The sequence below is a fragment of the Aptenodytes forsteri genome, unplaced genomic scaffold (assembly GCF_000699145.1).
Source record: "Aptenodytes forsteri isolate BGI_AS27 unplaced genomic scaffold, ASM69914v1 Scaffold282, whole genome shotgun sequence".
Taxonomy (NCBI): domain Eukaryota; kingdom Metazoa; phylum Chordata; class Aves; order Sphenisciformes; family Spheniscidae; genus Aptenodytes; species Aptenodytes forsteri.
The window spans coordinates 1,818,971-1,846,605 of NW_008794089.1; the positions used below are offsets into that span (position 1 = coordinate 1,818,971).

The 27,635-nt window shown below is 37.5% G+C and overlaps 1 protein-coding gene across 1 annotated transcript in view; it reads left to right on the plus strand.

The window, feature by feature from the left end:
• STK17A (serine/threonine kinase 17a) overlaps positions 1 to 26,244 on the plus strand; it is a 26,722-nt gene extending 478 nt beyond the window's left edge. Inside the window, exons 2-8 of the mRNA XM_009275007.1 lie at positions 6 to 183; positions 8,166 to 8,376; positions 15,541 to 15,685; positions 22,166 to 22,292; positions 23,039 to 23,087; positions 23,199 to 23,378; positions 24,216 to 26,244. Coding sequence (XP_009273282.1) covers positions 6 to 183; positions 8,166 to 8,376; positions 15,541 to 15,685; positions 22,166 to 22,292; positions 23,039 to 23,087; positions 23,199 to 23,378; positions 24,216 to 24,549 — 1,224 coding nt within the window. The 3' untranslated portion in view covers positions 24,550 to 26,244. The remainder of the gene's footprint in view (positions 1 to 5; positions 184 to 8,165; positions 8,377 to 15,540; positions 15,686 to 22,165; positions 22,293 to 23,038; positions 23,088 to 23,198; positions 23,379 to 24,215) is intronic.
• The last annotated feature ends 1,391 nt before the right edge of the window (positions 26,245 to 27,635 follow it).

The following is a 27,635-nucleotide window of genomic DNA, read 5'->3' on the forward strand; positions in this document are numbered from 1 at the left end:
GAAAGGGCGGGGGGCGGCTGGCGCTGCCGCCCCGTCCCCGGGGTGCGAGTGCTCCCGCGGAGGTGGCAGGAGGGCGGAGGCGTCCCGTGTCCCCGCCGGCTCGACTCGCCCGAAGCGCCGAGTGCAAGGCATGTGCCCGCGGCGGAGCCTGCCGCTCGGCTGCCGGGGGAGGCTGGGAGCGAAGTCGGTGCCTTCCCTCCGCTCTGCGTCTCCTCTCTCGCTGCCCGCCGCGGTGAGTTGCCGGCAGGCAGTCACCAGGCGTATTCACCTGCTGCCCCTTCCTCTGCTGCCCCGTTTGCGCAGAACCAGATGATAGTGGGAGGGGGGAGCGAGGGGGATCACTGCCCTGTCAGTGCTAGAGCCGCCTTTAGTGGCATCCTTTGCTGGCCTCGCCCTGCTGTGGGTCAGCTCCGAGGACGTGCCCATCGCACTGGCCGGGCAGTGTTTGGCTTGGCTGGAAGGGGTGCTGGGAGGCAGCTGTCAGCGCAGCTGTACCCCAGCTGCTGGCCGCGGCTGGTTGTCCCTCCTTCTAGCGAACAAGTCATCCTCAGCCTTGTGAAGCTGGCTGGGAAGATACTGCGCTCTTCCCTGGGAGCCGGTGCGGAGCAGAGAGTATTGCTCTAGATTTCCATTGGAGATGGAAACCTGCCCCGTTTTGGTTTGTTTGTTTTTTTTTTTTTCCCTTGAGCATTGTAAGCTGTGACATGGGGAAAAACAAGTCTAGAGGAGACTAGTTTGTGGTAGCATATGCTTGAGAATAATGTAATGGTAGAACTTTTCAAAGAATTAAAAAGCTGGTTGAAAAACTTGGTTTTGAAAGTGACTCCACATGTAAGGTTTAATCTATGTATAATTTCAACACCTGACTGATAGCAAGCAAGGTTGGGGGCAGAAAGTCTCATTAAAAGATTTTTGCGTCTCAGGGACTATATATATGGAATTTCAGCACCACTAAACCAATATTTTTGTCTGAAATTGTCACTTATGAAAAGAGTGACAGTATTCTTACTCAGAATCACAGGTGCTCTATCTAAAGAGTTCAGATAAAAAAGATTAGGTGAAATACCACAGGATATACAGCGAGATACGTTCCTTAATATATGTTATCTTGCAAGTTACGCTAGCTGTGTAGCTCAGTTTATACAGCAGCAAAAACAACCCCTTTGGAGCTAAAGAGGAAGGAGGCGTTTCAAAGCAAATGTAGCTGCTGTAAGTACCTCTAACAAATTTTTAGGTTGCCTAGGTGTCAGCTTAATGCTCGCTTAGTAACTCTGATGTACTAATAGAAAAATACCTGTTCAAACACAGTGGCCTAAAGCATTCACGTGGGAAGCAGGTGGGAGAAACATCCCATAAAGTGAGAAAGCTTTTTCAGCATGATGTGACCAAAATGTCCAGGGCCTGGAAACTGAAGCTAACTAAATGCAGGCTACGAAACAGCCTAAATTGTAAGCAACAGTCAAGAAGGCGTAGGAGCAGTGTAGCACAGGATGTCCTGGTATCACTGCTGCTCAGACTTTTTATTTGAAGATCAGAGGACTTCTCAGAAAATATTTTGCCGTTCTGCCATGGAGTGAGAGCTTCTCTTAAAGCTGGGTGATATTCATTGGCCTAATCAGAAAACAGACTAGATGAAGCTTCCTTCTGGCACACAAAAGTACAACTGAAATTACTACCTTTACACTGTGAACAAAAATTAAGTACTACAGTAAATCTTAGTCTGCAGTTTAAACACGTAAATGTGTTTAACACATGGCTTTTTGTGTGGAGTCATTTTTGACCAGAACTACATTTAAAGGTGACCTTCGCATGAAGGTTGTGATTTCGCACCTGTAGTTATGTTAAAATGAGTTAAGTGACTGTTCTGTTTGTCAAATTATGTGCAACAGTTGCACATATTTTGGTTCAGACTACCTTTTTCTCTCCTCTACTTCACAAATGTTTTCACTGTCTTCTCTCTTAGAATATAGAAATCTATACATTTGAATGTATGTGCTTGGTTTTTTATTCAACAATTTTAAATGCTTACTTTTTTACTACATTTTGATTAAAAGAAAAAGTGGATACTTCAGCTCAAGTACTCACACTAAAAACAATTTTTTGCTAGCTCATTGTGACAAAGCATAGGTGGTAAATGGAAAGTGTCTCTGCCACTTGTAACTGTCTCTGTCATTTTATTGATAATGTATGCTTAGCAGAAATGTTTTCACTTTTATCTGTTCATAAAGTGTATAAACTCTACCCATAAGTAGAGACTTATCTTTACAAAGGACTCGGACAAATTAGCACCCAGGTATGACAGGTTTTTGTCTCGGATGAAAAGCAGTCCTTGTGCACACAACATGGTCTATTTTAATTCTAATTTGGTATCTAAATTTGCTAATGAAAAATGTTTATACACTCTGTATTTGTCCATCCCACTTCCCAGAATTAGGGAAAAAAATTTAAAAGCTGAACTTTAGATAGAGGTTTTGAGAATAACAACATTTGTATAAATTGAGTTTAAAACTGACAGCAGGGAGAGAAAAAGCAGATTTAGCACCGTTGCTGAGAGTAAGGCTGCTGCATGAACTCAGGAGGTTTGTGTGCTCTTTGGCCTCGGATCCAGTCAGCCAATGCATGTATGCTGAACTCACCATGGCACCTGGGGCTTCTGTCCTCTGTTCCCTTGTCACCTATGTGTGGAGGAGGTGGGAAGAGGGGGAAACATGGGAAAACATTGAGGTGGTGTAGTTCTAGCAATGTAGGGAAGGGAGGTACTGGGGCTGCTAGCCCCTGGTGGTATGTTAGAGGTGGAAGTCCTGGGGAAGTATTGCTGAAAGTCGTAGATGAGCCTGGGAGGAACCTGGTCACAATGTCACCGGAGGTTCTGCTCATGGGGAAAAAACCTGCTTTGAGAACGCAGAGCTTATGTGCTTCAAAAGGCTGCTGCCTCATTCAGTAGCTGAACAGGCATTTGCAAGTCTATCGAAATACAGCTGCTAGGAAAAATACCAAAAACTTGGTTATAATGGCTGCTCTGGAAAGGAAATTATTTTAAGTTGCTTAAGATGACACGGAAATGGCAGGTTTTTTAATGAAATGTTTTAATAAATGAAATTTTGGGCAAGTCTTCACAGCCTTATTAATTTTACTGTCCCAAGATCAGAATGTTCTCACACAAATCTTCATCTGCATGATGTTTAAAATCAAATTTACCTCTGATGGATGTTTTAAGGGTGCCACTTCTCATCAACTCACTCAGACTCAAGTCTTTTCAGATGGTGCTAGCTTGAGTTAGGTTAGTTTGAAGTAGTGTAACCTTTGCAGAGGACAAGACACCAATTGCTTAACTCTTCTTCCCCTTACTATCTGTGCTTAAGCCATAACTGTACTGTAAAATGGGGAACAATGTATTTCGTATTACCTAGAGCTTCTTTAAAGAGTCTAGTGTAATTGTACTTAGTTGCTTTGCTCTTTTTCCTCAACGAAAAACTCCTAACTAATTGCACACAAAATATTACTAGACTATTAGTTAATTCTTCAGCTCATTGATGGGTTATTGCATTCTTTTTTTTATGTAAAACAAGCTACATACATAATGGAAATCATCATTTGTGTACAGAAAATAATAGTCCTGATGCTAGAGCTGGGTTGAATGAAGGCATAAATGACTGGCCTTGCTTTCTTCTCACTGGAAGGTAACAGTCACCTTAAATGATTGCTCTAAAACAAGCAATCTTCTCCTAGTGAAATGTATGCAGCGCATACATGTGAATGTATGTCAAGTGCAATTCAGTTGATTCTCCTCATTCCCGTTTCTTTGTTAAAGCTGACAAGGTCATTCTCCACCCAGAGCTAAGAATAGCAAGTATTTTAATCATCTGAGGAGACTGAACAGAGTAAGGAAATATTCTTTGTTTCTAACTAGTGACCTGGCTGTAGTTTCATGTGCAGATAACCCATGTCTTGAATTTCTTTTTTTTTCCCCACAAACTCTGGCATGAACTTGCTTATTTCTCAGGTAGCTTTCAGTAATGAGCATCTTAGTGGTACCTGACACTTGTACAATTTTGTGCATCAGTAAGAATGTACATGCTATTACACTTCTGTCCTCAGCTGCTCTCTGCAGTAGCACAGCTAGGGTGAAACAGTTGTGGAATGAAGTGAAAGTAGAAAAGAGGTGAAAATCAAGAGTTGCAAGTAGTTGGTTCCACCATTTGAGAATAAATTTATGAGTAAATTATTTGTGAACATCAGAAATGGAATCCCCACACCTTGCTGTTTGGAAATCAAAACTTGTAGGGGGAAAAAAAAAACCACGCTTCAGAAAAAATGTTTTATATGAGTTATGTAATAAATTGCATATAGTTTTGTGGATATCAGAAAAGTTTTCTGAACTTTATAAAAAGTAAATATCTTCACAGGAATTGCTGTTATTCCTGCCTTTGTTACAGTGCCAGGGTTTTATAGGTCACTTTAAAAATAATTGTTAAAGTAAGGTTAGTTTTCTGTTCTTCTGAGCCTGTGACAACCAAAATTAACTGGTGTGACATAAATGTTCCTGCTTATCTGATTTGACATTTGATTTGTGATTTGAGGCTTTTGCTTTAGCCGTAATGTATGCCAGATGAAACAATGCTAATTCTATTGGCAATCTGAAAAGATGACATTGAGCTTCTTTGTAATCAGATATGATTTATCTTAAATCATAATTCTTGAATGAGGCTCTTGTGAGGACTGAGAACTACTTCTAGTTTCCTATTCATGTCTCCCTTCAAAGCATTTTTGTTTGTGTTTGGATGATTGGTAGTCAGTTTTTAACTTTGGAAATGCATGTTAAGTATTTCCTCTCAAAATTGTTCTTCCTTCAGTGCAGTGTTCTCTCTGCTAGCTCCTTTCAATACACCTAAACTAGCAATGCTCTCATCTAATGCTCTGATCTAATACTCTTCTCGCTATTTAGATCTTTTTATAAGGAGTTCTGAAAAGCAGGATTTTAAGAAAAGCGAAGATGAAGCGTATGCAATGTGTACTTTATGGGAAAGCTTGTTTATATCTGTCTTATCTACTATTCTGTCTCTATCAAAAAGAAATTCTTTACGAATTTATCTTTTGGCTTAACCATACAGTGGATGGTATCTTTGGATCTTAGCTTTGAAATTTTCAGGCATGAATCTAGGTTGCTGCACAGTAATTAGTTCTATTAGCTATAAACATCAGGTTCGTCAAGTTTGATCTTTTTGGGATTGTATTCAGAAAAGATGAGTTCTACAGACTGTAGTTATAATAGCTCTAATTATAGGTATAACCATAAAGAATCTGGGCAGGATTCTTGGTCTTAAACAACTAAGAACTAGTATTTGTCAGCCGGCTGAACTCCCGTGTAACCTGTCCTTTTAATTACGTCACCTATCAGGCTTCTGGCCAGCTCAGCTAAACAGGACATGTGTGGCCACACACAGTGGTGGCTCTTGCTGTTTCTTGCTGCCCCGTGAATACTGTTCTATTTCCATAGTGACTAATGTGCGATGAATCGGCAACATTGGTACTCATTAGGCTAATTAACTTGCTTCCAGATAGATTTTGTATGTAATGCAAAACAACACCGTGCTTCTTGAAAGCTGTATTATAGAGGTTTCAAACTTTTCTAAACTACTTTCTCTAGGTCCTTCACCAGTGCTAGAATTAAAAGTTTTGACTCTGTGCTAAGGCGACATTCAACCAGAAGGAAACTCTGCATTCAAAGACTATTTAAGAAAAATAGAGAGGGCTGAACCCAGGGGTCTAGGGTTTTGATATAAAGGCTTAGTATCTACCAGGTATGAAAGTAAGTTGCTGTTAAAGGGCTTATCTGTTAGTCTCACAATTTATTTTTGTCTGTTGGGTTTTTTTTCTTATCAGCATAGTTGCTAGGGTTTTTTTCCTGTGCTGTTTTTGGTTTTGGTGCTAAAAACCTTAAGCAAGGATTTTAACACTTTGGATAAATGCATAGCTTTATATTGTACACTGAATCATACAGATGCGTGTCCTCGTTTGGAATAACTTAAAATCCTTTTCACTGGCTACATAAGGAAGGTTGCGCTCTGTCGTGGCTAGGATTGCAATGCTGGAGGGATGTTTATACCTGTAGCTGCAACACTAATGTCACAAACTTCCTAGAAATCTACCTAAAAGAAACACTGTCCTCCCAATATTGTTGGGATCAGGGGCATCGTGAGCACATTCCTATGTTTCCTGATGAGTTGTCTCTACTATACACATTTGTTATTACTTCCAACATGGTTTTTGATAGATGTGTACCAGGCACCTACCAGGTTGTTAGGCTTTATTCGAGGCTTTAGGTGTCTGTTCCTCCTGTGGTAACTCTATAGCGATTAACGCATTTTATAGTGACCTTTTGTCAACACCTTCCTAGTGCTACAAAATCCTATAATATTATTTTCATGCATTTGCAAAGCAAAATTTGTCTTAACGTATATATTAGTAATTATTTAATTAAGTACTTAAATAATTAAGAACTTTATCTCAAAAATTGGATTCAAGACATTGAAAGCATATTCTTACTGTTTGTCTACCTTCACAGCTATCTGGGCTGTGCTCTGATCTAGTCTTAATACCTATTGTGCTGTAGATAATGTGTGCTTATACAAAATATTATTCGTAGAAGAATAACTGTGGTGGTATCAGTGGTTAGAAGTCAGATTATTTTAGTGAGATTGCCTGGCAAATACCCACTTTGTGGGTGCTTATTTGACTTAATTCACTTAGACTGGGTAATTTTGAAACAAATGCCTATTAAAAGAAGTTGTGGTCAGCTTGGTTTTAGCAGTTACATTTCATGGAAATGTAAGTCTGCCAATAGGTTAGGAGCTGTGAGAGTAAAAAGTTTGACGCGAGCTGAACTAGTTAATTTTGTGAACTTCAGCTTGGAGGTAGGAGAGGCAAAACCCATGTAATTGTGTTCCAAACCAGATGAGGACTCTTTATTTCGGTTTCAGCAACCCTACGGTAAGTTAAGCAAAGAACCAAAATAAAGATCTCCAAGCTATTCCTGCAGCTTTATAAGAAAATTTTTACATATAAATAAAAAAGGCTTTATGAACATTATACCTGTATGGTAAGAACTAAAAAAAGATTGCTGTACTTCAAAGTATGAGAATTCATCATTGCATTAGATGACAGATATTAATTAATAGACCTTTTCAATCTAAAAATCTGTACTGTATGAATGGAACAGAGTGGAGCAGGTGGCCTGGGACTCCACTGCAAGGAAGTTTAGAGCAGACACTTCCGTCCAAAATGCTGGGGGGGAAGTCTTCTGACGTAAGTGCTGCAGTGTGGTTTTAGCTAGCCTGCTGGCTTGGTGTAACTCATCGGTTGTGTGCTTTGTCAGAAATGACGCTCATTAACGTGGGTTAAGCACTATGCTCAGTTCTGCTCAGTGTGTGTTTGTATTCACATTATCATTGTCCCAAAATTTTGTTAGAAAGCTTTATGTTGGTCAAACTGCTTTTTTTTTAAATGATCCGTGTTCCTTACTTACACACTGAGACTAAGAATAAGGGATTTTTGAGAACTATTAAACAGTCAAAAAACTCTGGCTGTTATCATTTGAGACATATTATGGTGAAAATACAAAGTGCCATCTTTGAAAATGCAGAGCAGAGTCTGGATATTGCATGGCAAATGGAGCAGGATTTTGAGCAGTTATTCAGTAAGAGTGCTGGTTGCTGTTGCCTTGAATATAGTGGGATGCTTTAGAAAACAATAGCTGGGCAATTATGTAGGTTTTTGTAATGTAGTCACAGAAAGCATAAATTGCCTGTTTGTACACTTTGGTTTCTCCCAGCTTTTTTAATGAAAGGTTTGAGGATACCTTAATCTTGCAAACTAGCACAGCTTGTTTATTTTGTATTTTTGAAATCCATGTTCCTTGAATTGATAGGGTTTTTAAGTCCTTATTTTTAATGGAGGTTAAATTACATTCTGGCTTGTGATGTTCCTAACTTAAGTGTAGGGATTGTCACTTAGCAAGGCATCTTTCTAAATTTAGAACATATTTTAAATGTATTCATTAATAGTGATTTAGTTCAAGTTTCCTGTAATGTTAATTTGTAAGGGTCATACTAATGTTGTCACTAAGGGACTTAATTTTAACTTAAAACTATTCTTTCATTTCCGAGGAAAATTTGCAGTGGTGAAGAAGTGTATCCAGAAAGACACTGAAAGAGAGTTTGCAGCAAAATTCATGAGAAAAAGAAGAAAGGGCCAAGACTGTCGGATGGAAATAATCCACGAAATTGCAGTCCTTGAGCTGGCACAATGCAACCTTTGGGTCATTAACTTGCATGAAGTTTATGAAACTGCAACAGAGATGATTTTAGTCCTGGAATAGTAAGTACTAGTAATAATTCCTGAATAATCTTGTGCAGTATTTGCTTAAAACTAATAATGTGAAAGTACTGTGTGTCAGTATGAATAATGTGAAAAGATTTTATTGATTACCTGTTACGCTTGCTTGAGTTCAAAAAGAATTGCTAAGAAAATCAGTATTACAAGAAGTTATGTGCAGTCTTGTAACTACTGCAGATTATAATAAATTTTTCCAATTATGTAGTATCCTTCAAAGCTGAACTATAATTTATGTAGTTAAAAAAAATCTTTAGTGAAATATGAACTGTGTACACTCCCTACTTGTAAAAGAGGAAGAGGAAAGAAGCAATGAGTATCTGTTCAAAAACTGCAGTTTTTCATTGACTGTGACAAAGACAGGGTGAAATCTGTTGGGTTTTTTTACCAGTTATGAAACAGGTATTGAAAGCAACGTCATTGTTAAAAAGCAGCTATCAAAACCCCCTATGATCTACAATGAAAAACTCCCTAAATCATTATCTTTCTGGGGAAGAAAGAGTAGGAGGATTCAGACCTATAATAGTTTCTTTCAAATTATGTTTAACTTGTGACTCTACATTTGTCTGTGTGTTTTTTCCCCCTTGAGTTTGTCCAGGTGGGCGTTTCTGCAGCTGTTGTGACTGTTCATCTAATATGCCAGTGGCTTAGATATTTGACATCTAGGTTCCAAGAGGCAGCCAAATGCTTGTTGCTATTGAACTCTGTTAAGATCCTGTTCAAGCTCTATAGATTTTAAATAATTAGGAGAGGAACAGTGAGGCTCGATAGTTCAAAAGTGACTTAACCTGTCTGCTAAGATAAATCTAGTTTGTACAGCTCTTTCCTTGCTTGATAACAAAAAGAAATGGTGAGAAGTCTTGTGTCCCAATCTGATCTTGTTTAGAAGTCAAAAGAAACTGTATCTGTAAAGTTCAGTGAAATGGAATGAGACTGTGTCTGCTAAGGCAAACTTTCTTCTAGAATACATTTTTTCAGCTTCATTGTGCCCTTATGGAATTCATGATTTATGAAATATTGACCTGTCTGTTCTAATGCAAAAGGTGTGACAGAGCTTCTGGAGTTTTAACTGCTGTTATTGGAGACTCATAAATACATGCTTTAAAGACTAGCAGCACAGATCTAACTAGAATGCAGTTTAAATTTCTGGATCCCGTAGAGATATAACATGAGTGGTAGAATCCAAAGCTTGATATGAGCAATGGGTTTTGTGATAATTTTAATGCAAAATTGCTAGTTTTCTTTTAGAACTCAGTTCTCTTACAATTGCAAAACATTTTTAATCCAAAGTATTAACTAGGTTGTTCAGTAGTCACCAGGTTGTTCAGTAATTAGCACCATTATTGTTTTTATATGCATCAAACAGTCATACCTTATTTCAGATAAATAGCTGTGTGTTAGAGTTGTAAATTACAAAAACAGTCTTTCCCTGACTTCAGCAAATACATCTGGATGCTTCTTTAATGTCAGCATGTTCCAGAGACATGTTGCAACAAAACAGGTATGAATGTTAGTAAATTTCTGACATTCTGTATGCAGAGGATTAAAGAACGTATCTAGACTGCAAGCTTCTCTAGGGCATTTCAGTTTCTATTAAGCTTGATGGTCTGTGTGGCAGATCTTTATCTTGGGAAGGAGAAAAACAAATACTTAATTGTTGGCCACTAACTTTATCTGCTAAGGTTTTTAAGTTTCTTGTCTTGATGTTGAATCTGTCATAAGGGGGGGGGACAACTAGTGCTTTGCCTTCATGAAGAGAAATACTCATGTTATGTGGAGGGTTGTCTTTCAAGCAGCATCAATTTTTGACAGAAAACAAACTTAAAATTAGCCACTAACTGTTAATATTAAGTTCTGAACAATGGGAAGCAATGAGGCATTACAGTGTTGGCTTCAGCTGTAGGATAGCAAATTGGTGGCTGTCTGCATCTACCCTGACAACAGTCTCTGACTTCTCTTTGTTGGCATAAGACCTCAAACAGAGGATTTAAGTAGGAGTTGAAGGGTAAGTAAGTCTGAAAGGGTAGTATGTAAAGCCTGGAATTAATCTGTGGGTCAGTCATGTTTCTATATATCAGTGAAAATGGAATGAATGAAGAAGAAAACTGGACTTTTACTGAAAAAGGTAGAGATACAATCTGGATAACCTGACACACCAGATATCAAATTTGCTTTTTTCTTTTATAACTTTTGGGCTCAATATTTGTATGCAACCCACCTGGCTTTTTCCAATTTCTTTTGACAGAGCTAGCAACAGAGCATCTGATGCTTAAGAACTGGTGTTTTTATAAGTGTTCATCACCATATGTTTACACATCGGTGGAAGGGATAGATGATATTAGTGGGTCATTAGTGGGTCGGATATTAAAGAAACCTGTATGTGTAACGTCAAAATCTAAGCCGTTAAGTATTTTTCTGTGAAGAGCTTCTGAACTGAGTAATTGCCTGCCACAGTCTTGTGTAGGTATAGTAGACTTTTGTTACGCTTAATTTAAAAAATAAAAAAGTTGTCTTTATCATCTTGAAGACATGGTCAGGGTTTATTAGATATGCTGCATGAAGTGCTTTTTTCACCTATAGTTATTTGGACCTGGATAATGTTACTACTTGTATTGTCTTGACATTACTTATTGTCCTACTTACTGGAGGTGTGACTGATTAAAGTAGGAGTCTGCTGGAAGGAAACAATTCATTTAGCATGGGATTCAACAGATCTTGAAGCAAAACCACTGTAATCAGAAATAACTGCTGCTCCAATGTGTGCATTTTGTCTATTAGAGCAATTCACAAAGTTGTTCTAGATGGTAGTCTCAAATCAAGACTGGAGCTTTTCAAAAAGTTTTAGAGGAAAACTTCTCAAATGGAGTTAGTTACCTTTTGTTTGTGTTTCATTCAGTTCTTGGGCTGCCTGATTGGAAAGGCTAAGGCAAAAAAAAAAAGACAGATGCATTTGTCTGAGAGCCAAGAACTGAAAAGAACGGTATCTACAACTTAATGCATTTGGATGCTTCTCTTCCTGTATGTCCTCTCATCAGATACGGATTTACAGTTTTCTCAGCCTTTGGGGACGCTGGTATGTTATGGTAGCCTTACACTGGAAAAGTTCTCAGTAAGTTCACTTGCTTGCTTACTATCTAATGGTATGCCTAGCCAAGGAAAGGGCATATGACTGTCAGCAGTAGTGAACGTGAACCTTTGCTGATAGTGTTACAACCACCTCGGTGTGATCTTCTTGTAATATAAGCTCTGTGTACAGAAAGCAGATGAGTTTCCATTTATCTTCCAAAGCTAACCCTTTCAAGAAAGACTTTTGACAGAGCATAAGATTCAGGAAGTAAATTTTTGGCCCTTGCAGACTGTATATGGTCTCACTCAGCATTTGAAACTAAGTGTATTCTAGGAACTTGTTATCTACACATCTGTACTCTGAGGATTTGTTCAATCTTTTTCTAATGATACGCTAAATGACTGTGGTAGTGTATTGTAAGTGCACTTGAAAGAAGTAGGATGCTGAATTCCATACAGTGCATTGTTAAGATATGTTTGAAGGATGCAGTCTCCATTGAATTTAAAGTCAACATAATTGTAACCCAAGATTATTGCTCCAGACTTCCAACTGAAGTCATTTAGGTCATTTATGCTGATAAGCAGTAATAAAATGTTAGCATGCTTTTCATTGATTAAGAGCAGTTGGATTTCACTTGAAACTACAGAGAAGTTAATAGCACAACAGTGCTTTCATAAACAAATTAAAATAGCTAAAGAATTCTGGCTGCCATAGCTTTTAAGTTTGGAAAGAATTCCTATGTCTTGTGTTTTTTCGTACACTTAGCTAAGGGAGTGTGTACTAGAGAAATAACACATTCTAAGTAACACTGGATTTCAAAACGTTGTGCTCTTAAATATTTCCTTATCCATTTTTTTCAGATTAAGATGGCTTGTTTTCCTAAAGACTTTCTTGTCCTAAGGACAATTCCTTGCTTTTATCCCCTAGGAACATTTTCTGTGGAGGTGGGTGGGGGTGCCTAGTGGCTTGCAAAATTGTTATTTCATAATGACCATTAGAAAAGCTACAGCTTAATGGAAGATGTGTTCTTAGAGGAAAAATGGGTAAATGTTACAAAGACCAGAGAACTCCTGGTCTGCATGTATATAGAACTCATAGCAATGACATGCCCATAATACTTTCCTAGCAGGTATTTTAATTCCTTCTGTGTTTTGATTAAATTTTTTTCCCTGAACTTTAGCTAGGGAATACAAAATAACTGAGTTGAAAGTATCGTTAAGGAGCTTGGCAGAATTTGGCATAGACATGCGGGAGAATTGTTTTGGAGTTCATTTTGACATTGTACTTCCAACCACTTGTGACTGGGTTGGCTCACAGCTAGCTGTCTGTTTTGCTTAAGGGAATCAATTAAGCTCACTCCCCAGCAACAATACATGAAACAGTCTTCCAGTAACAAATTTCCTCCTGATCTTGCAAAGGGTCACTAGTTACTTGCTTGAATGTGGTAATTTTTGGATAGAATGAATTGTCTGGAAGAAGTTGTTCTATCTGCATCCTAAATAGCAAAGTTGACCGAAAAATGAAACATTGCATGTGAAACCACCTTTCCATGTGAAACGTTTTGTAAAGCTAAGTATATTTGTCTATGGTAGCTGAGAACGGCTGTTTCATAAGTCATGAAGTGGGGTGTGTATGTGCAAGGGCTGTATTTGCTTGTCTCACTCTTAAAAATGCTGATGAACCTAGGCACCTTCAGAAGTACTGGGAGGTACTTAAATACCTTTTAAAAAAAAGTTTTCTGGATCGAGGGTTTTCTCCCCGCATATGGTAGTGCTGTCTCTTGATTTCAGTGGTGGGACATTGTGAGCTTCAACTTTTATTGCCTTGACTTTTAATACATTTAATTTGAAGTTCTTTAAGTGTACTATTATAATTCTAGGTAGCCTACATTTTAGCTTGGTGCCTACTTCAATGTTAATTTGTGTATTAGTGTGACTTAATTGTAACAGATGTCTACCAAATAGACATATAGCAAACAGGGCTTTATAAGGCCCTCCCTGTTGCTGATTCTTCAGCTGCGTCTATTAAATTGTGTTCCCTGGTTGACAACAGCAGTTTTAAGGTATAAATCCTGTTTCACGTAAAATTAAATAGCAGAAGTACTGTTTTGCTTATATTAGGTGGCAGAGCTATACCAGCAAAATCCTAGGGTTGTTGCTGTAAAACACATCGTGTTAGTAATTTTGGTAGTAGATCTTATCACTGTATGTGCATTATAAATTACTGCTACAAGGAATTAAATCATTCTTTCAAGCAACATATTATGGCATTCTTAAAGTAGAAAATTTATTTTATTGGTTAGAGTAGATGTTTTTCTATCCCTATCTTGAAGATCCAATTGATGTTGCTTTTTAAAAGAACTTGTTTTAAAATATTAGAATGCACTATCCAGTGTAAATTTTTAACATGTCATTAATACCTGAGTTCTGTTCAAAGTTGAAATATTACTAACTTTTTCCTTGAATTAAATAAAAATATGCTGAAGAAAGATGTGATAGTGTCAGGCATATGCAATTTTTCTAGAGGAATTAAAGTACTAATACTCCTTTGATGAAAACTCATTTTATTCTTGTTCTATCATCATTGATAAAGGATGAAGAAAAATAATTATTTAATGGACTTTTCTTTTTTAAAAGAAAATCTTAGTTTAATAAATCAAATTATACTTCTGTACCAGTACACCAGCATATAGAACAGAAATATAAAACTCTTTAGAAAATGTTAAGACATAACCCTCTTAAATTATTTTTGCTTGTAAGACAATCCACAGGGAGAATTTTAAATAACAGCAATGAGAATATCTGGGAAGGCAAAAAGTTTTATAAACCATGAGGCATTTTCAGGTGCTAAGACTGTAGCAGCAAAGTTAGTATTGACAAAACGAAAGACTGAGTATATTTGTGTTCTTTTTCTGGGGGTACATAATCCAAATGCACCATTTTTGTAGAACTCTCATTTGCTGTTACATCTTTGTTGAATATGCCTGTCTGTCTTCTGGATTGCCTAGGTAATGTAACTTATTGGAAAAGAGCGAGCAAAGGCAGAATAGATGGCTATGCATCAATAAAGATTAACACTGCAAAGATTAACATTGTGCAAAGTCAGGTTTGGCATGTCACAGTTTGGGGTAACTGGAGAAGATACTGTCCTCGGGGGTTTCACCGTCTTTCACTAAGGGATGATTATAGAATTTCATGCAGAACAAAGCGTGTATGTGTTGATTTCATTTATACGTTGCTAAGTACTATTTCAACAATCCATATGCAAAATGGTTCCATCCTAATGTCCTTATGCCCACTCTTGTTTTAAGATGGAGCCTCTGCTCTGCTTGTTTTACTTTTGATGCTATGTGGTTATGTTGTAAAACAATTTTAGTTCTCTAGAGTCGCTGTCATACAGAGATGGTGCTGCATGTGGCTTCAGAGTACTTTAAAAACATTCATTCATCTGTAGTTATTTTTATTTGGTTTGTTACTCTGTCATTTATTTAAACATATACAAACAAAAGATAAGGAAGCAAGCTGAGAGCTAAAATTTTCAGAAGTATTTTTAGATGAAAGCCATTTAGAAACTTAATGCATCCCTGTATACCAGAGACTTCACAAACAATTCAATTATAAACTTCACATTTAGTCTTTTGAGTATGTGCAGAGTGTTTTGAGGAGGATTGGGGGTGGGGCTGTTTTGTTTTGTGTTTACAAAGGCTTACCTTGGCCAAATTTCCATGTAGTTTCATAGGAATGGCAAAAGGCACATCTTTTATGTAAACACTGCCCTCAAACAAATGTGGCATTCATCTTAAAGCATAGTCAGTAGTGTTTCCAAAATAGTCCCCAAAGTTTCTGTAGTATTCATATTCTCTAACCTAAATTACTAAGATCTTTGCTTCTCTCCAAAGCTGCCATACTGCAGAGAAGTCTTCCTAGGCTGTAAAAGCTTGCCAAATGTTTAAGAACTGAAAATATCACTACTGGATGCTACTGCCTGCTGATCTTGCTTACGCTAAATAAAATAGTGCAAGTAGAACAAAACGGGTGCTCTAACTTAGTCTTTGAAATAATAAAATTCATATTGTTCCATAGCGCTGCTGGAGGTGAAATCTTTGACCAGTGTGTGGCTGAAAGAGAGGAAGCCTTCAAAGAAAAAGATGTTAAACGACTTATGAAGCAGATCTTAGAAGGAGTTTCATTCTTGCACAGAAACAATGTGGTTCATCTTGACTTAAAGGTAAGATTGCTGTATTTTTCTTATTAATTTCTTATCTGCTGACTTTCTTATTGGTTATATGTCATACTAATGCTAATTTGTAATTAACACAATTTTTATCTAGTTATTCCTCAAATGGTAAAATTCAACCTTTGAGATGCAGTAGGCACCAGGGTTGCAAGCCTTTTGGGGAGTTTCTATGATTATGTCACATATAAACTTCATTTGATTAAGTGAAATGTAATGAAGTCAAAAGTGGACTTGTGTTACACCTTAAATTGCGAACTAGTTCTTTGGGTAAGACCTGGCTCATTTTTAAAGTGCAGTAAAAATGGGTATTATATGGCCGTTAAAAAACAGGTTGGTTTTTGTATTGACTTGAGTTTTAATGAAGCAGAAGGATGGCAGAGACACTGGTAGTATAAAGTGTAATGTTTCAGAATGAAGTGTTCACACAGGACTGGTAAACAGTATATTAACGTGTAAAATATATTTATAACACTTCAGTATTTTTTTAATTACTGTAAAACTTAATTTAAATGTTTGTCATTTACTGCCAACCAGTTGGCCACCACCATATTGGTATATCAATTATGATTTACTGGAGTAAATATTTTTTCTTACTGAAAAATAGTTTTGACCCAAATCAAGAGAAAAGTACAGTTGCCATCATACGAAATCCGGAGTATTGCTTATGGTTAAGAAGGGAGTTGTAACAGGGGTCCAGAAAACTATTGTCTCCCGTTGGCAGCAAGCTGCAATGAATTTTCTTTAGCTTCCATCCATACGCTCATATGGAAGGTGCAATTTTATCTCATTTTGAGGTTGAACTACTTAATAAAGGCAGTATAAAAAGTATCTTGTATTTAAAATCTCTGAATTCTTTTTTACACCTCCAATTCCCATATTTACTAAGTATGTAGTAAGACACTACCTGTTTCTTCTGTTCTGTTGCTGAGATCCTTACTTGTATTTAATTGCATTTTGGCAGTAGTACAAAGCTAACAGTAGATTCCAGTATCAAGCTGTACATACTTAATATATAACCTAGCACATCAGCTAAAGCAGATAATGAGTAATATTTGCACACAAATATCTCACCTGCCTGGTTTTCCAACCATTTATTCAAATTATCTGTGCAATCCTTTAAAACTTTCTGTAGCCTGTTGATTTAGTCATACACATAGAATATTAATAATTGTACTAAAATAATTAATGGAAAATTTTTAGCAAATGATGTGAGAAGAAGTGTTCAGAAGGACTAAAAATGAGCAGTTAGAATTCCTTAAAGTTCCAGTACGCTTATACAAGTTACTCAGTGTTTCTACTACGGCTGGCCATTGAATTTCCTTGAAGCAAAGTGTGTAAAATTAAAACCTGTCTTTTGTGGACAGTATATATTCATACATGTTTGTAGTTAAAGCTGTGGTGTTCCTTAGCACTATCAATTGGGTATCTGTAATCAGAAATGTGCTGTGCTTTATTTGACTACAGTACTCAATGGCAAAAGTAGACTGGGGTGTTGATTACAGCTTGCGGACAGGTAGTTTTTTCAAAGTTCAGAAAAAGCTTACTTAAAAACTTTCCAACTGATCAGAAAACTTTTATGTTATAAAATTGAGCATATCCAGTTCTCGCTGAAAGATCCAGCATTGCTTTGCTGGCTTATGAAGGTTAATTAGCAGAGTAAATTGTCTGGTGTTTGAGTTTAATATGTTTATACGTTACTGCAGGGTGCAATGTGTTTTTGAAAAGTGGATCTTAATAGGAGTCCTAATTGCAGTGTGATTGCTTTCATGATATATAAGACTATCGGTCTTTTGCAAGATAAGGTCTCGGGAATTCTTCAGAATATTGGCAAATAAAGATGATGGAAACTGTAGGATTAAAAACCATCACTTGTGAAGATTGATTGACCCATGTGCCTTGCAAGACTTTAAAAAAAAGGTCCATTTTTCAAGGAACTCCAATTGAAGTTGGGTGCTGGGTTTGGCTGCATGTTTATTAACCCACTGGCCTCAAACCGTCTTCTGTTGTATAGTATGGCTCATGCTGCTTTACCTAGTGGCTTACAGCACCATGGAATTTACTAAATACTTGGTTTTGTGGGGTGACATTTGGAAGACTTGTGCAAAGTGTATTGCTGTTAAGCAAGGTGTTTGCCAACATCAAAAAGTTTACAAAATCTTGCTAAAATATTTTCCTTATGCTATTAGTTTCACCTTTTGGATCTCTAAAGGTTTCCCTTCCATTTGTCTGGTACAAATACCTTTGTAAAGGTCTATCCAATTGTCCGTATGTTGCACCTTCAAAAAAAGTCAGGCTCTACGCCCAGAAGAATTTAAGTCAAAATGGTTGTCAGTATGTGATTGTCAGCTTGTTGTTGTAGTTTTATATTATAAATCTAATCAACCAGATCTATGACACTGACAGCTAGCTTGCTTTAACTTCTGTCTGCCCCCTTATTAGATGCAAGATTTTTCCTATGAGACTGAACACTGCAGAAAAAAATGGGGTATTTTGATGTGGCTTAACAAGGTTGCCACCTGATCGTTTCTTTTCAAAAGCATGGTTCTCCTGAAAGATGGTTGAAATATGGCTTGTTTATAATAGCAAAATACAATCGTGTAATCCAGTTTTGACTTGGAGAAAGAGCAAATATAATGCTACTGAGTGCAAATTAAGTATCACTTGACAGTATTGTGTTGATGCTATTTAATTTGCAGGGTGTGCATAGATTGTAGTCAGGAGTCTTTCATCTCCTCTTAATGGTGCATAAAAGCTGCTGAGTAAGGGAAGAGTCCTTTCTCTGTGTTTTCATTTGCTGTTTGACTTGATCTTGAATTGGTGTTTGGTAAAAGCTTAAAGTAGTTGGGAATGGAAGAGAATGTAAAAAGGCATGGGGGTTGAGGAAGGACTAGCTGCCTCTTGTCTACAGCGGAGATAGGTGAAGAGCCTTGCACAGCCCCAGGGTCTGGGAGAATGGCTGCTCCAAGCAGCACTCTCCTATAATATGTATTACTCTGGTTATCCAACAGACAACTTTTCCCTTCCTTCTTCTGTATTGTTTTCAAGATGTTGTGTTCAGTGAGGACAACTAGCAAAATCATTATTTGAAATTGGTTTGGGTGTCATTTTACACCAATATTCAGAAAGCAAACTAATGCAATTACAAAAGAAGTGGCCTGTTACAAGAACATTACAGATTAATTTTCTCAACTGAGTTTTCCAGGTGGATTAAGGTGGAATGTTTATTACGCAGAAGTGTAGTATTAATAGAGGTGTAGTATTCCTTGTCTAAAGGAACACCCAGGAAACTAAGAAAAGAGTTAAAAATTAAAATATCAATTTTTCAAGGCAAACAAACAGTTTAGTCTGGAGTTCAAACCTTTATAGCAATTAAAGCAAAGCTTTTGTTTGTTAATAGGCAGGGTATATAGAGTACCCAGGTTCTACAGAACCTATTTTGATTATAGCCTTATTTCTTAATTTATGGGACTTGCATTGCATATTTTGGGAAATAAAGTGTGATGCCAGTCTAATATGTCTACTCGTTTAGTGACTCTTGCATTTTTTTTTTCCACTTGTACACATTGACAAAAAAAACCCAACCCCCAAGCAAATTCTGCTCTTCCATTTCGATTGCTTAAAGATATGGGAGTCCTTTAACTTTTTTTAGGGCAGTCTGATCAGCCTACTCTAGTGTCTTTACACACAATGTAGCTGGGGTATCCCAGCTAGTCTGTTTTTCCTGTTTCTGCCCATTATTCCTTGGATAATTCCTGTCTTTTCTTCTAGGGATCTGATTTTTTTACAGTATCATAAAGTTAGATACCTAAGTTCATTAACGTTGCAGGTTAAGGTGAGGCATCGATTAGTTTAAAAACATGACCTTTATTATGTGTCCTTAGTCATACTCTTCTTGAAACCAACTAAAGATACAAGAAATATTAGGGCCAGAGGCTCATAGAAGCTTCTGGAATAATGGCAAATTTGCAATGTACGGATTTTGCCATTATATAGTCAGCCTACAAGATTCCAAAACCTGCTGGCAGGGTAGGGTTGAAAGGTATACTGTTTTACTAAGTACACTTATTACAAACAATTTGTGCGACTTACAGAGTAAGTTTCTAGATGAGACCAGATTTTTGTATATGTTGCCTTGGTTTGGCCTTTGCACTGACGTTCATAGCATCAAGAAAGCTATGCTCTTTCATGTGACAGTAGTTTAGTCCAATTTAAGTGAAAAATGTAAGACTGGTTAATGTTTGCAGTGACAAATGATGCTTTTCACTGCTATTACTGTAATATGATGATACAGGTATAACCAACCTCTCAAATTCCTAAAGCCCAAGTTTCTGATTGCTGACAGTATGCTTGGAAAAATACAACTTGTCTTGTTTTTATAATCTTTCCAAAGGTACCTGTTTCTGGCCTAGACTCATGTGGCCACATCATGTGGTTTCTGTGCACATGCCAATCTTGTAGTAAAGTACATCCATTCAGATTGTCCATTTAGTCAGGGATTTTTTTTCTTTTTATGTTTTTGTTCAGTGCACAACATAAGAGGATCTAAATTGGAACCTTTAAGCCTTACTGCAGTGGAGGGGGAGGTGGAAAAAAAATGCAACAGTCACTAAAAGAGTAGGCATATTAAACTGGCATCACACTTTATTTCCCAAAATAAGCAATGCAAGTCCCATAAATTAAGAAATAAGGCTATAATCAAAATAGGTTCTGTAGAACCTGGATACTCTATACCTGCCTATTAACAAACTGCTTGGCGGTAAGAGTGAAAGGCCCGTTTTAGAATGGCTACCAGGAGAGCAATAATAAACTTCTGGCAACGACATTGTCTACTAAAATATTATAATACAAAGCTTAAGGGTTTCACGAAATGTTTCCATTAAAAACTTTTCCTCGTTTAAATATAGAGAACAAATGCTTTTCTCATGCTTTCTATTTGCCTCTTCAGAAAGTAACTAAATTTCCCACTGGGAAGAACATCTGAGAGGCTAATTAGGGAGGCATGGTCGTCAGCTTTTTTGGATGTTTGCTTTTCTAATACAAATACAGAATAACAAATGTGAACTATAAAGCATATGGTAATGCGCAGCTCCAAAAGCCTTTGTACGGCCACCAGATCCCAGTTTGTAAGCAAAAAAAATAAGCTGTTCTTAATGCGTAGATTTACAAACAGAAAATAGATTGACAACATCATGGAGCTAGTTTGAAATACCATGGTTTAACTTTGCAGGACTGAAAGAACTTGACTATATTTAGGTCCTGCAGCAAGGAGAACTGGCTCAAGGCTTTTAAAATGTTCTTGCCCAGTTTTATGTCTGTGTTCAAAAGCGAGGCTGTTCATGTGAAAGCATGCCTTCATGATTGACAAGGGGATGAACGAGAGAATGGCTCGGTGATTAGGGAAAAAGTATGAATGTTGGTGTTAATCCAGTTGGGATTATCAGTCAGTGGTTGCTTTGGTGTTCTTACTCTTTGCCCTCCTCCCTTTTCAACCACCCTGATGCAAGATGATCCAGGTTCTCAGTAAATAAAGGCTTCATCATTTTCATGGAACTTGGGCTCACCAGAGGCATGACTGTAGTGTCAACTGTCAGTGTTACCATTCAGAGAAGTCAATGTCATAGAAGTCAATGTGATAGAACCCAATGTGACCATTGGCCTGGGGGCAGGGAGGGTCACACCATTTTTTTTTTTTTTTTTTTTGGCAAGGCTATGCTTGAGTTGCAAAAAATCTAAGTCCTGTTGTCTAAAGTTAGTTTTCAGATTTTTTTTTAACTGAGCTACAATTTAAAATAGACAGTAAGGAACTTCTTAATGACCACAAAGTTGCTTTGAAGGATGACAGCCAAGATCTAGTGATGTCAGACCAAACAAGTTTATCCAAAGGTGATGCTCTTAAAAACCTGTTTTTCAGGGTGCTGTATTTTTTTTAAACTGTTCTTCAGTTAGTATTCTGTAATACAGTTGTTTGTACTTTGAACAAGATTGATGTCGGTTGCAACAGACTTTCTTTAAACAGGTGTAGTCAAAACAGTTTTATGTGTTCAGGTTTTTTAAAATGATGGGGTGGTTGTGGACACCCTTCGACAGGAGTTACTTTACACCATCTATTGGAAGGAAGCAGGGAGGGAAGGGGAGTTAATAAGGTGACATGAAGGACTAAAGGTACGAATGTGAAGGTATTTATATGCTATTGTGAAATGATAGCTACTGGCATGTCTTTTGTATGTGTTCTAAGCTAATAAAGGTAGATGTTTGATTCTGTTATAAACAGAAAATCCTGCCACTCCTTTTAGCCTACATGTCTCTTCAAGTTCACCTTGGGGGGGGAACAACCCCAAATAAACGATCCTGGGTATCACTTGTTATGAAATGCATTATTGCTACTCATGATCTAAAATAATTATGCAATATTGTGGTGTCATAGACATTAGATTTGGGTGATCCTGAAAGTCTCCTCCTTTTGTTTTTCAGCCCCAAAATATTCTACTAACCAGTAAGTCCCCTCTGGGAGACATTAAGATAGTAGATTTTGGCCTTTCCAGAATAATGAAGAGCAGTGAGGAACTAAGAGAAATTATGGGAACTCCAGAATACGTAGGTAAGTTGTTACTCTGAGTGATGTAGCCCTGAGGAGGGGACTATCGAGGCTTTGCGGGAGTGAAAAGAGAAACTACCTCAATTTGGTGAATGCCAGGCTGGCTGTGTAGTTACTGTGTTGAAAGATCAGGTTATTACTTGGACGCGGTATTGCTATAAAAGCTAGAACTGGTAAGCTTTGCCAGTCTAATGAGTGATAATTGTGTGCTTGTGTTGAAGATGAGTACAGACTTTAGATGATTCTTACCAGCAGTGATGACAAGTATTACTTGGATTAAAAGTTCAGAATAACATATTCAGTCTCTGAATATAATATTGTAGCTTGTGGAGGTTTGTATCCATTTCATCTTTTTAAAAGCAAATCATTCCAGGCCTTGAAAATGTACTTGAAAAATCTTCAAGTTGTATGGTATATCTTTATGGGTATGGGTTTCAGTGCTGGAACATGGAATGTTGGATATTTCTCATTTTTCCATAAGAAATTTCTATACAGCTTCCTTAATTGGGAAGGAGACTGGCCTGGCTTCTGAAGAGGACAATAAAAGGAAAACAATTGTTTTTACTTAAAACCAATGAATGATAGTAATCACTTAAATAACTTGAATAGAAATATCTCTATTTCAAAAGACTGTCATGCTTCAAATGGCTTATGTTAAATTTTACCACATGCCCGTTATTGCACTATATGACTACAATATAATGTCTGCATATGACAAAAAAATAGAACGTGTTTTTTTCCCTGAATAGCTCCTGAAATTCTGAGTTATGACCCGATCAGTACAGCAACTGACATGTGGTAAGTTGAACAAATTAATGGTCATCATAACTTATTTTACTGAAAAGGTTTTTCTTAAAACAAAAAAAAAACCCTAAAAAACTGCTTTTCTGTTTTTTACTTTTAATTTAGGAGCATTGGAGTGCTGGCATATGTTATGCTAACAGGGATATCACCTTTCTTAGGGGATGATAAACAAGAAACATTCTTAAATATATCTCAAATGAACATAAGTTACTCTGGAGAAGACTTTGACCTCATATCAGAGTCTGCTGTGGATTTCATCAAAACTCTGCTGGTTAAGAAACCCGAGTAAGTAAAATACACAATTGTATATGCTAATATGTCTGACTGGGTTCGTTTTAAATGTAGCAAGTGCTGGCATTTTCATTTTTAAAGTATAAGGGAACTTTGATTATTCATATTTCTTTGTGCTATTACTTTTCATGTATGTGAAAAGAGAAGTCCTCCCTTTCCCTCCAAACTTGCATATTCTGAATGTGTCCTAGTGTTAGTAATTAAAACTCAAATTCATTTCAGGAAACTGTATATGAATTGTAGCATGTGGTATAGTATACTGACTTTCTTTACAGGTACCTTGCTGATGTCTTTTAAATGAACTGTGCTTTGAGCCTTTTATTCTTGATGAGTTGGTGGAGTACCTTACTCTTTTCTGTGGTTCATTACTGCTTTTCTCAATGGGCAGCAAATTGGAAATTCCAGGTCTCAAAATAGAAGAGGTGTTTTCTGTGGAACCTCACCAGTTCTTCATAGGGTGTGTCAACTATTGAAATTTCCTACTGCTTGTCTATGGGAATACTTTAAGAATGTAAGGACTGGATAATTTTCCTATATTAAAAAAAAAAAATCTGTATAAGCTTTGAAAGTTGGTTGGCAACATGGGAGCGTAAACTGTGATATTTAAGGACCTGTGAACTCCTTTATTTTAAATGTTAGCAGTTCATCTCCTTGGGCTGCTGTTGGTCCTTTTTGGTAAAATGTAGCTGCTATCAGCACTTTTTTTTAAGTTCTATCAGCCTGTCTTTAATACAGTGATATGCTTGGAATAATTTGTATGGATCTCTTCTGCAAGATACTGAATTTCAAATTCATTTGGACATTTGTTTTAACACTTTCCTTCCTCTGCAGGGACCGGGCAACTGCTGAAGAATGTCTTCAACATCCATGGTTAGAACAAAGCGATAATCCTGCTTGCAGGGCCTGGAATAAGAGCACAGGAGGGGAGACCAGTGATGTCACCCAGAAAGATGCAGATTCTGCCTCTGAAAAATCAGTAGATGCTGAGAAGACTGAAGAGGAAGAATCAATACTGACAGAAGAACTAATCGTAGTGGCTTCATATACACTGGGACAATGTAGGCAGTCAGAAAAAGAAAAAGTAACGGAGCAGAAAGCCATTTCCAAACGATTTAAATTTGAGGAACCATTACTGCAAGAAATACCAGGAGAATTCATTTACTGAACTGTGTGGAGCTTCATAGCTATAACTGGAAAGCAGTGTTTTCTACTAAATAAAAATATCCTAGCCAAGTGAATTTCTGATATGCAATAAATGTTCTAGATAAAAGAAAATGTTGATAAATGGCATCCAAGGAAAATGTGCCAAGTTTTTAATTTCATGGAACAGATAAACAAGTTTTCAAGTGGCTGACAGGAATTTAACAAAGATAAAAAAGCTTATTTTTGTTTGTAATTTTTATTGGGTTTTTTGTTTCTTAATAGCGGAGTTTTTGTTAATTGTTCAGTGTTCTGGAGAAGTTGACATTGGAAGTGTTTCAGTGACACATGTCAAGAGGAGTATTTTAGGATATGTTTTGGCGTTTAATGCAAATACATAATGCTGGGTTTTCCTCAAACACCTTTTAGCACTCCTGACTTCAGTGGGACTATCTACTGATCTAAAAATTGTATGAGAAGAGAATTTGATCAACTGGCTTGACATACAGATTTCAAAGTTGTACTGTGTATATATTTCTTTGTTTACATCAAGTCAAAGACCCAGACTCATCTGGTGTATAGCCAAACAGTGAGCTGCTCTTCTCTAGGAAGAGATGCACGTGTCCCACAGGTAAAGAAATCTGTATCGGGGAACGATTCCAGATCACAGTGGTGATACTTCTTTATTTGGGAGCACAGAAAAGTCCTGCTCCAGAGGGTGATGAATTTGCTTAAGTCAGTCACTCTTGAGAGCCAGCGGAGATCCCTCCCTTCTCCTCCTGCGTTGGGCGAGATGTGCTAATAGAATCCAGCTCAGTGTGACTGCACAGTGTTGGTGAGTGGAGAAACGAATGACGGAGGGTCTGATGTAGCTCTGCTGAAGTTATTGAAGTTCTCTCCACTGACTTCACCATGTTAGATCAGACAGTTCGTCCAACTAATGATAAATCAACCCTCAATTCCACCTCCCCCAGAACCCAGCTGGGGTTTTTCTGGGAGCATGAGGTCATTGCTGCCTTCTTTCTGTTCCTCTAACTGCTGCTTTAAGGAAGAAAGGAGCATCCTTAGGCTAAATTGCATAACCTTGTTCAATATAGCGATCAGATGAGGAAGAAGATACCGCTTCCTCTGAAACAATGAAGCACAACTCGTACCTCGTGCTTCCCACTCACTCTCCCTTAGACACTTGGAAAAACAGCATGTGTATGATGGGGCAGAGAGGGATTAGGGAGCTGTGTGGATGGGTCATAGTTCTCAGAGGGCAAAGCTGGGACCAACTGGGCATCAAAATTGACTGGTTTTTGCAATGTACAGGTCTGAGGATCTTGGACTGAGTCCTAGTTTCCTAAGAAATCTTTCATATTGATGCTGTTCCAAAGTTTAATTTTTATGTAATTGAAGTTTAGTACTATTATATTGCATACTGTTAACTATTCAACTATTTATTTGGTTTCCTTATGCTGTTCCTTTATAATAAACCCTGACAAAAGTTTTCTTGCTGTAAAACAATGAATAGAAACTCTTAAGCTAGTTTTTCCTTCTTTCCATGTTGCTACAGACTTTCCTAGTTTCAAATGTACTGAGAATGTTCTTACCCTTTTTAGTGAACAGGAGTTCGGTGCTCTGTGCTAACATTACAGTTTTTCCTTCACACAAAAGGTAAACGGCTTATTGATAACACAAGCAGTACTGGGGTGATCTGATTAGCGTTGCTGTAAGGGAGGGGGAAAAAGCGCTAGTAAAGAAGAAAACTGAACGAAAAGCAGTGTGACACTGAGTGGGGCAATGAGCGTTCTTCCATAAGGCTTCATTGCCAGTCGTCTGGCTGCCTTCACTTGAAGCCACATCAGAAAAATTGCACCTGAATTAAACTGTTCTTTCAGGCTTCTTCCCCTATGGAATTACATACTGAGCATTGATGTAGGTAGGGCAACTTCTCACTCCTTGAAGACCTTCATATAAGAAAACATCCAATAGTACTTGAATAACTGAGTTTGGATGTGTTTTACATTGTAATGCAGAGATGCCTTTCATACTCTGGAGAAATGAGTCGTCTGCTGTTTTTTCCCCTCCTGTAGACAGCAACCTACAGACTCCTACTGAGAAGCTACCGTGCAAGACTTTCTTGGATAGCTCTGGCTGGCCATTAGTAGAAGTTAAACAAGAATCTTTGAGCCAACAGAGTAGCTGTGTTATCTGGGCATTTCTGGGGGTGTACAGTAGCTGCATTACTGGATGTTTGCTGACCCTACCTGCAATGCTGATCTGTTTCAGAGTTTTTAAGCACAACAGTACTTCTCATGGGCATCTTTCTTTGACTGTTCAGTCATTTGCCCGAGACAATTTGCTTGGGGGAGGGACGTTAACTTATGAAATTCATTTCTGCAAAATTAAAATTTCTCCCAGCTTCTGTCACTGCCATTTTAACTTTTTTCACATCCACACTTCCTTGCTTTTGCGAAGTTGAGCAAAGCACTGAGGTTGAAGCATGTTCAAATCCTACCCTTACAAAACAAATTTATGTTGCTGTATCTGCATATCTAAATGTAATAGCTCATGGTTGCCCAGAGCAAATCATTTGAGGGACCTATAAGCTGTTTCAATTCCTATTTGTAACCACAGATCATGTCTCAGATGGGAGTTGGTACTAAAGAAAGAGTAGATGCTGAGCAGCATACGTTTTGTCCTGTATTTACTGTTTTTAATGTATGACAATGAAGCTTAACGTGTATAAATGAACTATGTACTTATTACAAGGCCAGTTTCTCTTGAATTGGCTGCTTTGAGACTTCAAGTGGGCTGCATTTCTGTTTAACTTTTTGTGCCTTAAGGTGGTTTTGTACAGTGTTTTTTAACATCATTAAGAATTTGTATAAAGTTGTGAAAGTTTAATAGTATAAGTTATAAACAAGGCATCTTGGATTGGCCCTATAATAGGAAAAATTTTCTATAACATTTAACTGCAGGACTATCAGCCAGTCCCACACACTTGAAGCTACTTCTGTTCCACTGTGGGTGTGGGTGAAGCTGTAGAATGAGGTATTCCTACCCTATGCTGTAGAAAGGGGCTATCGAGGTTAATGTTTCTGAGAGGCTTAGTTACTAGTGAAG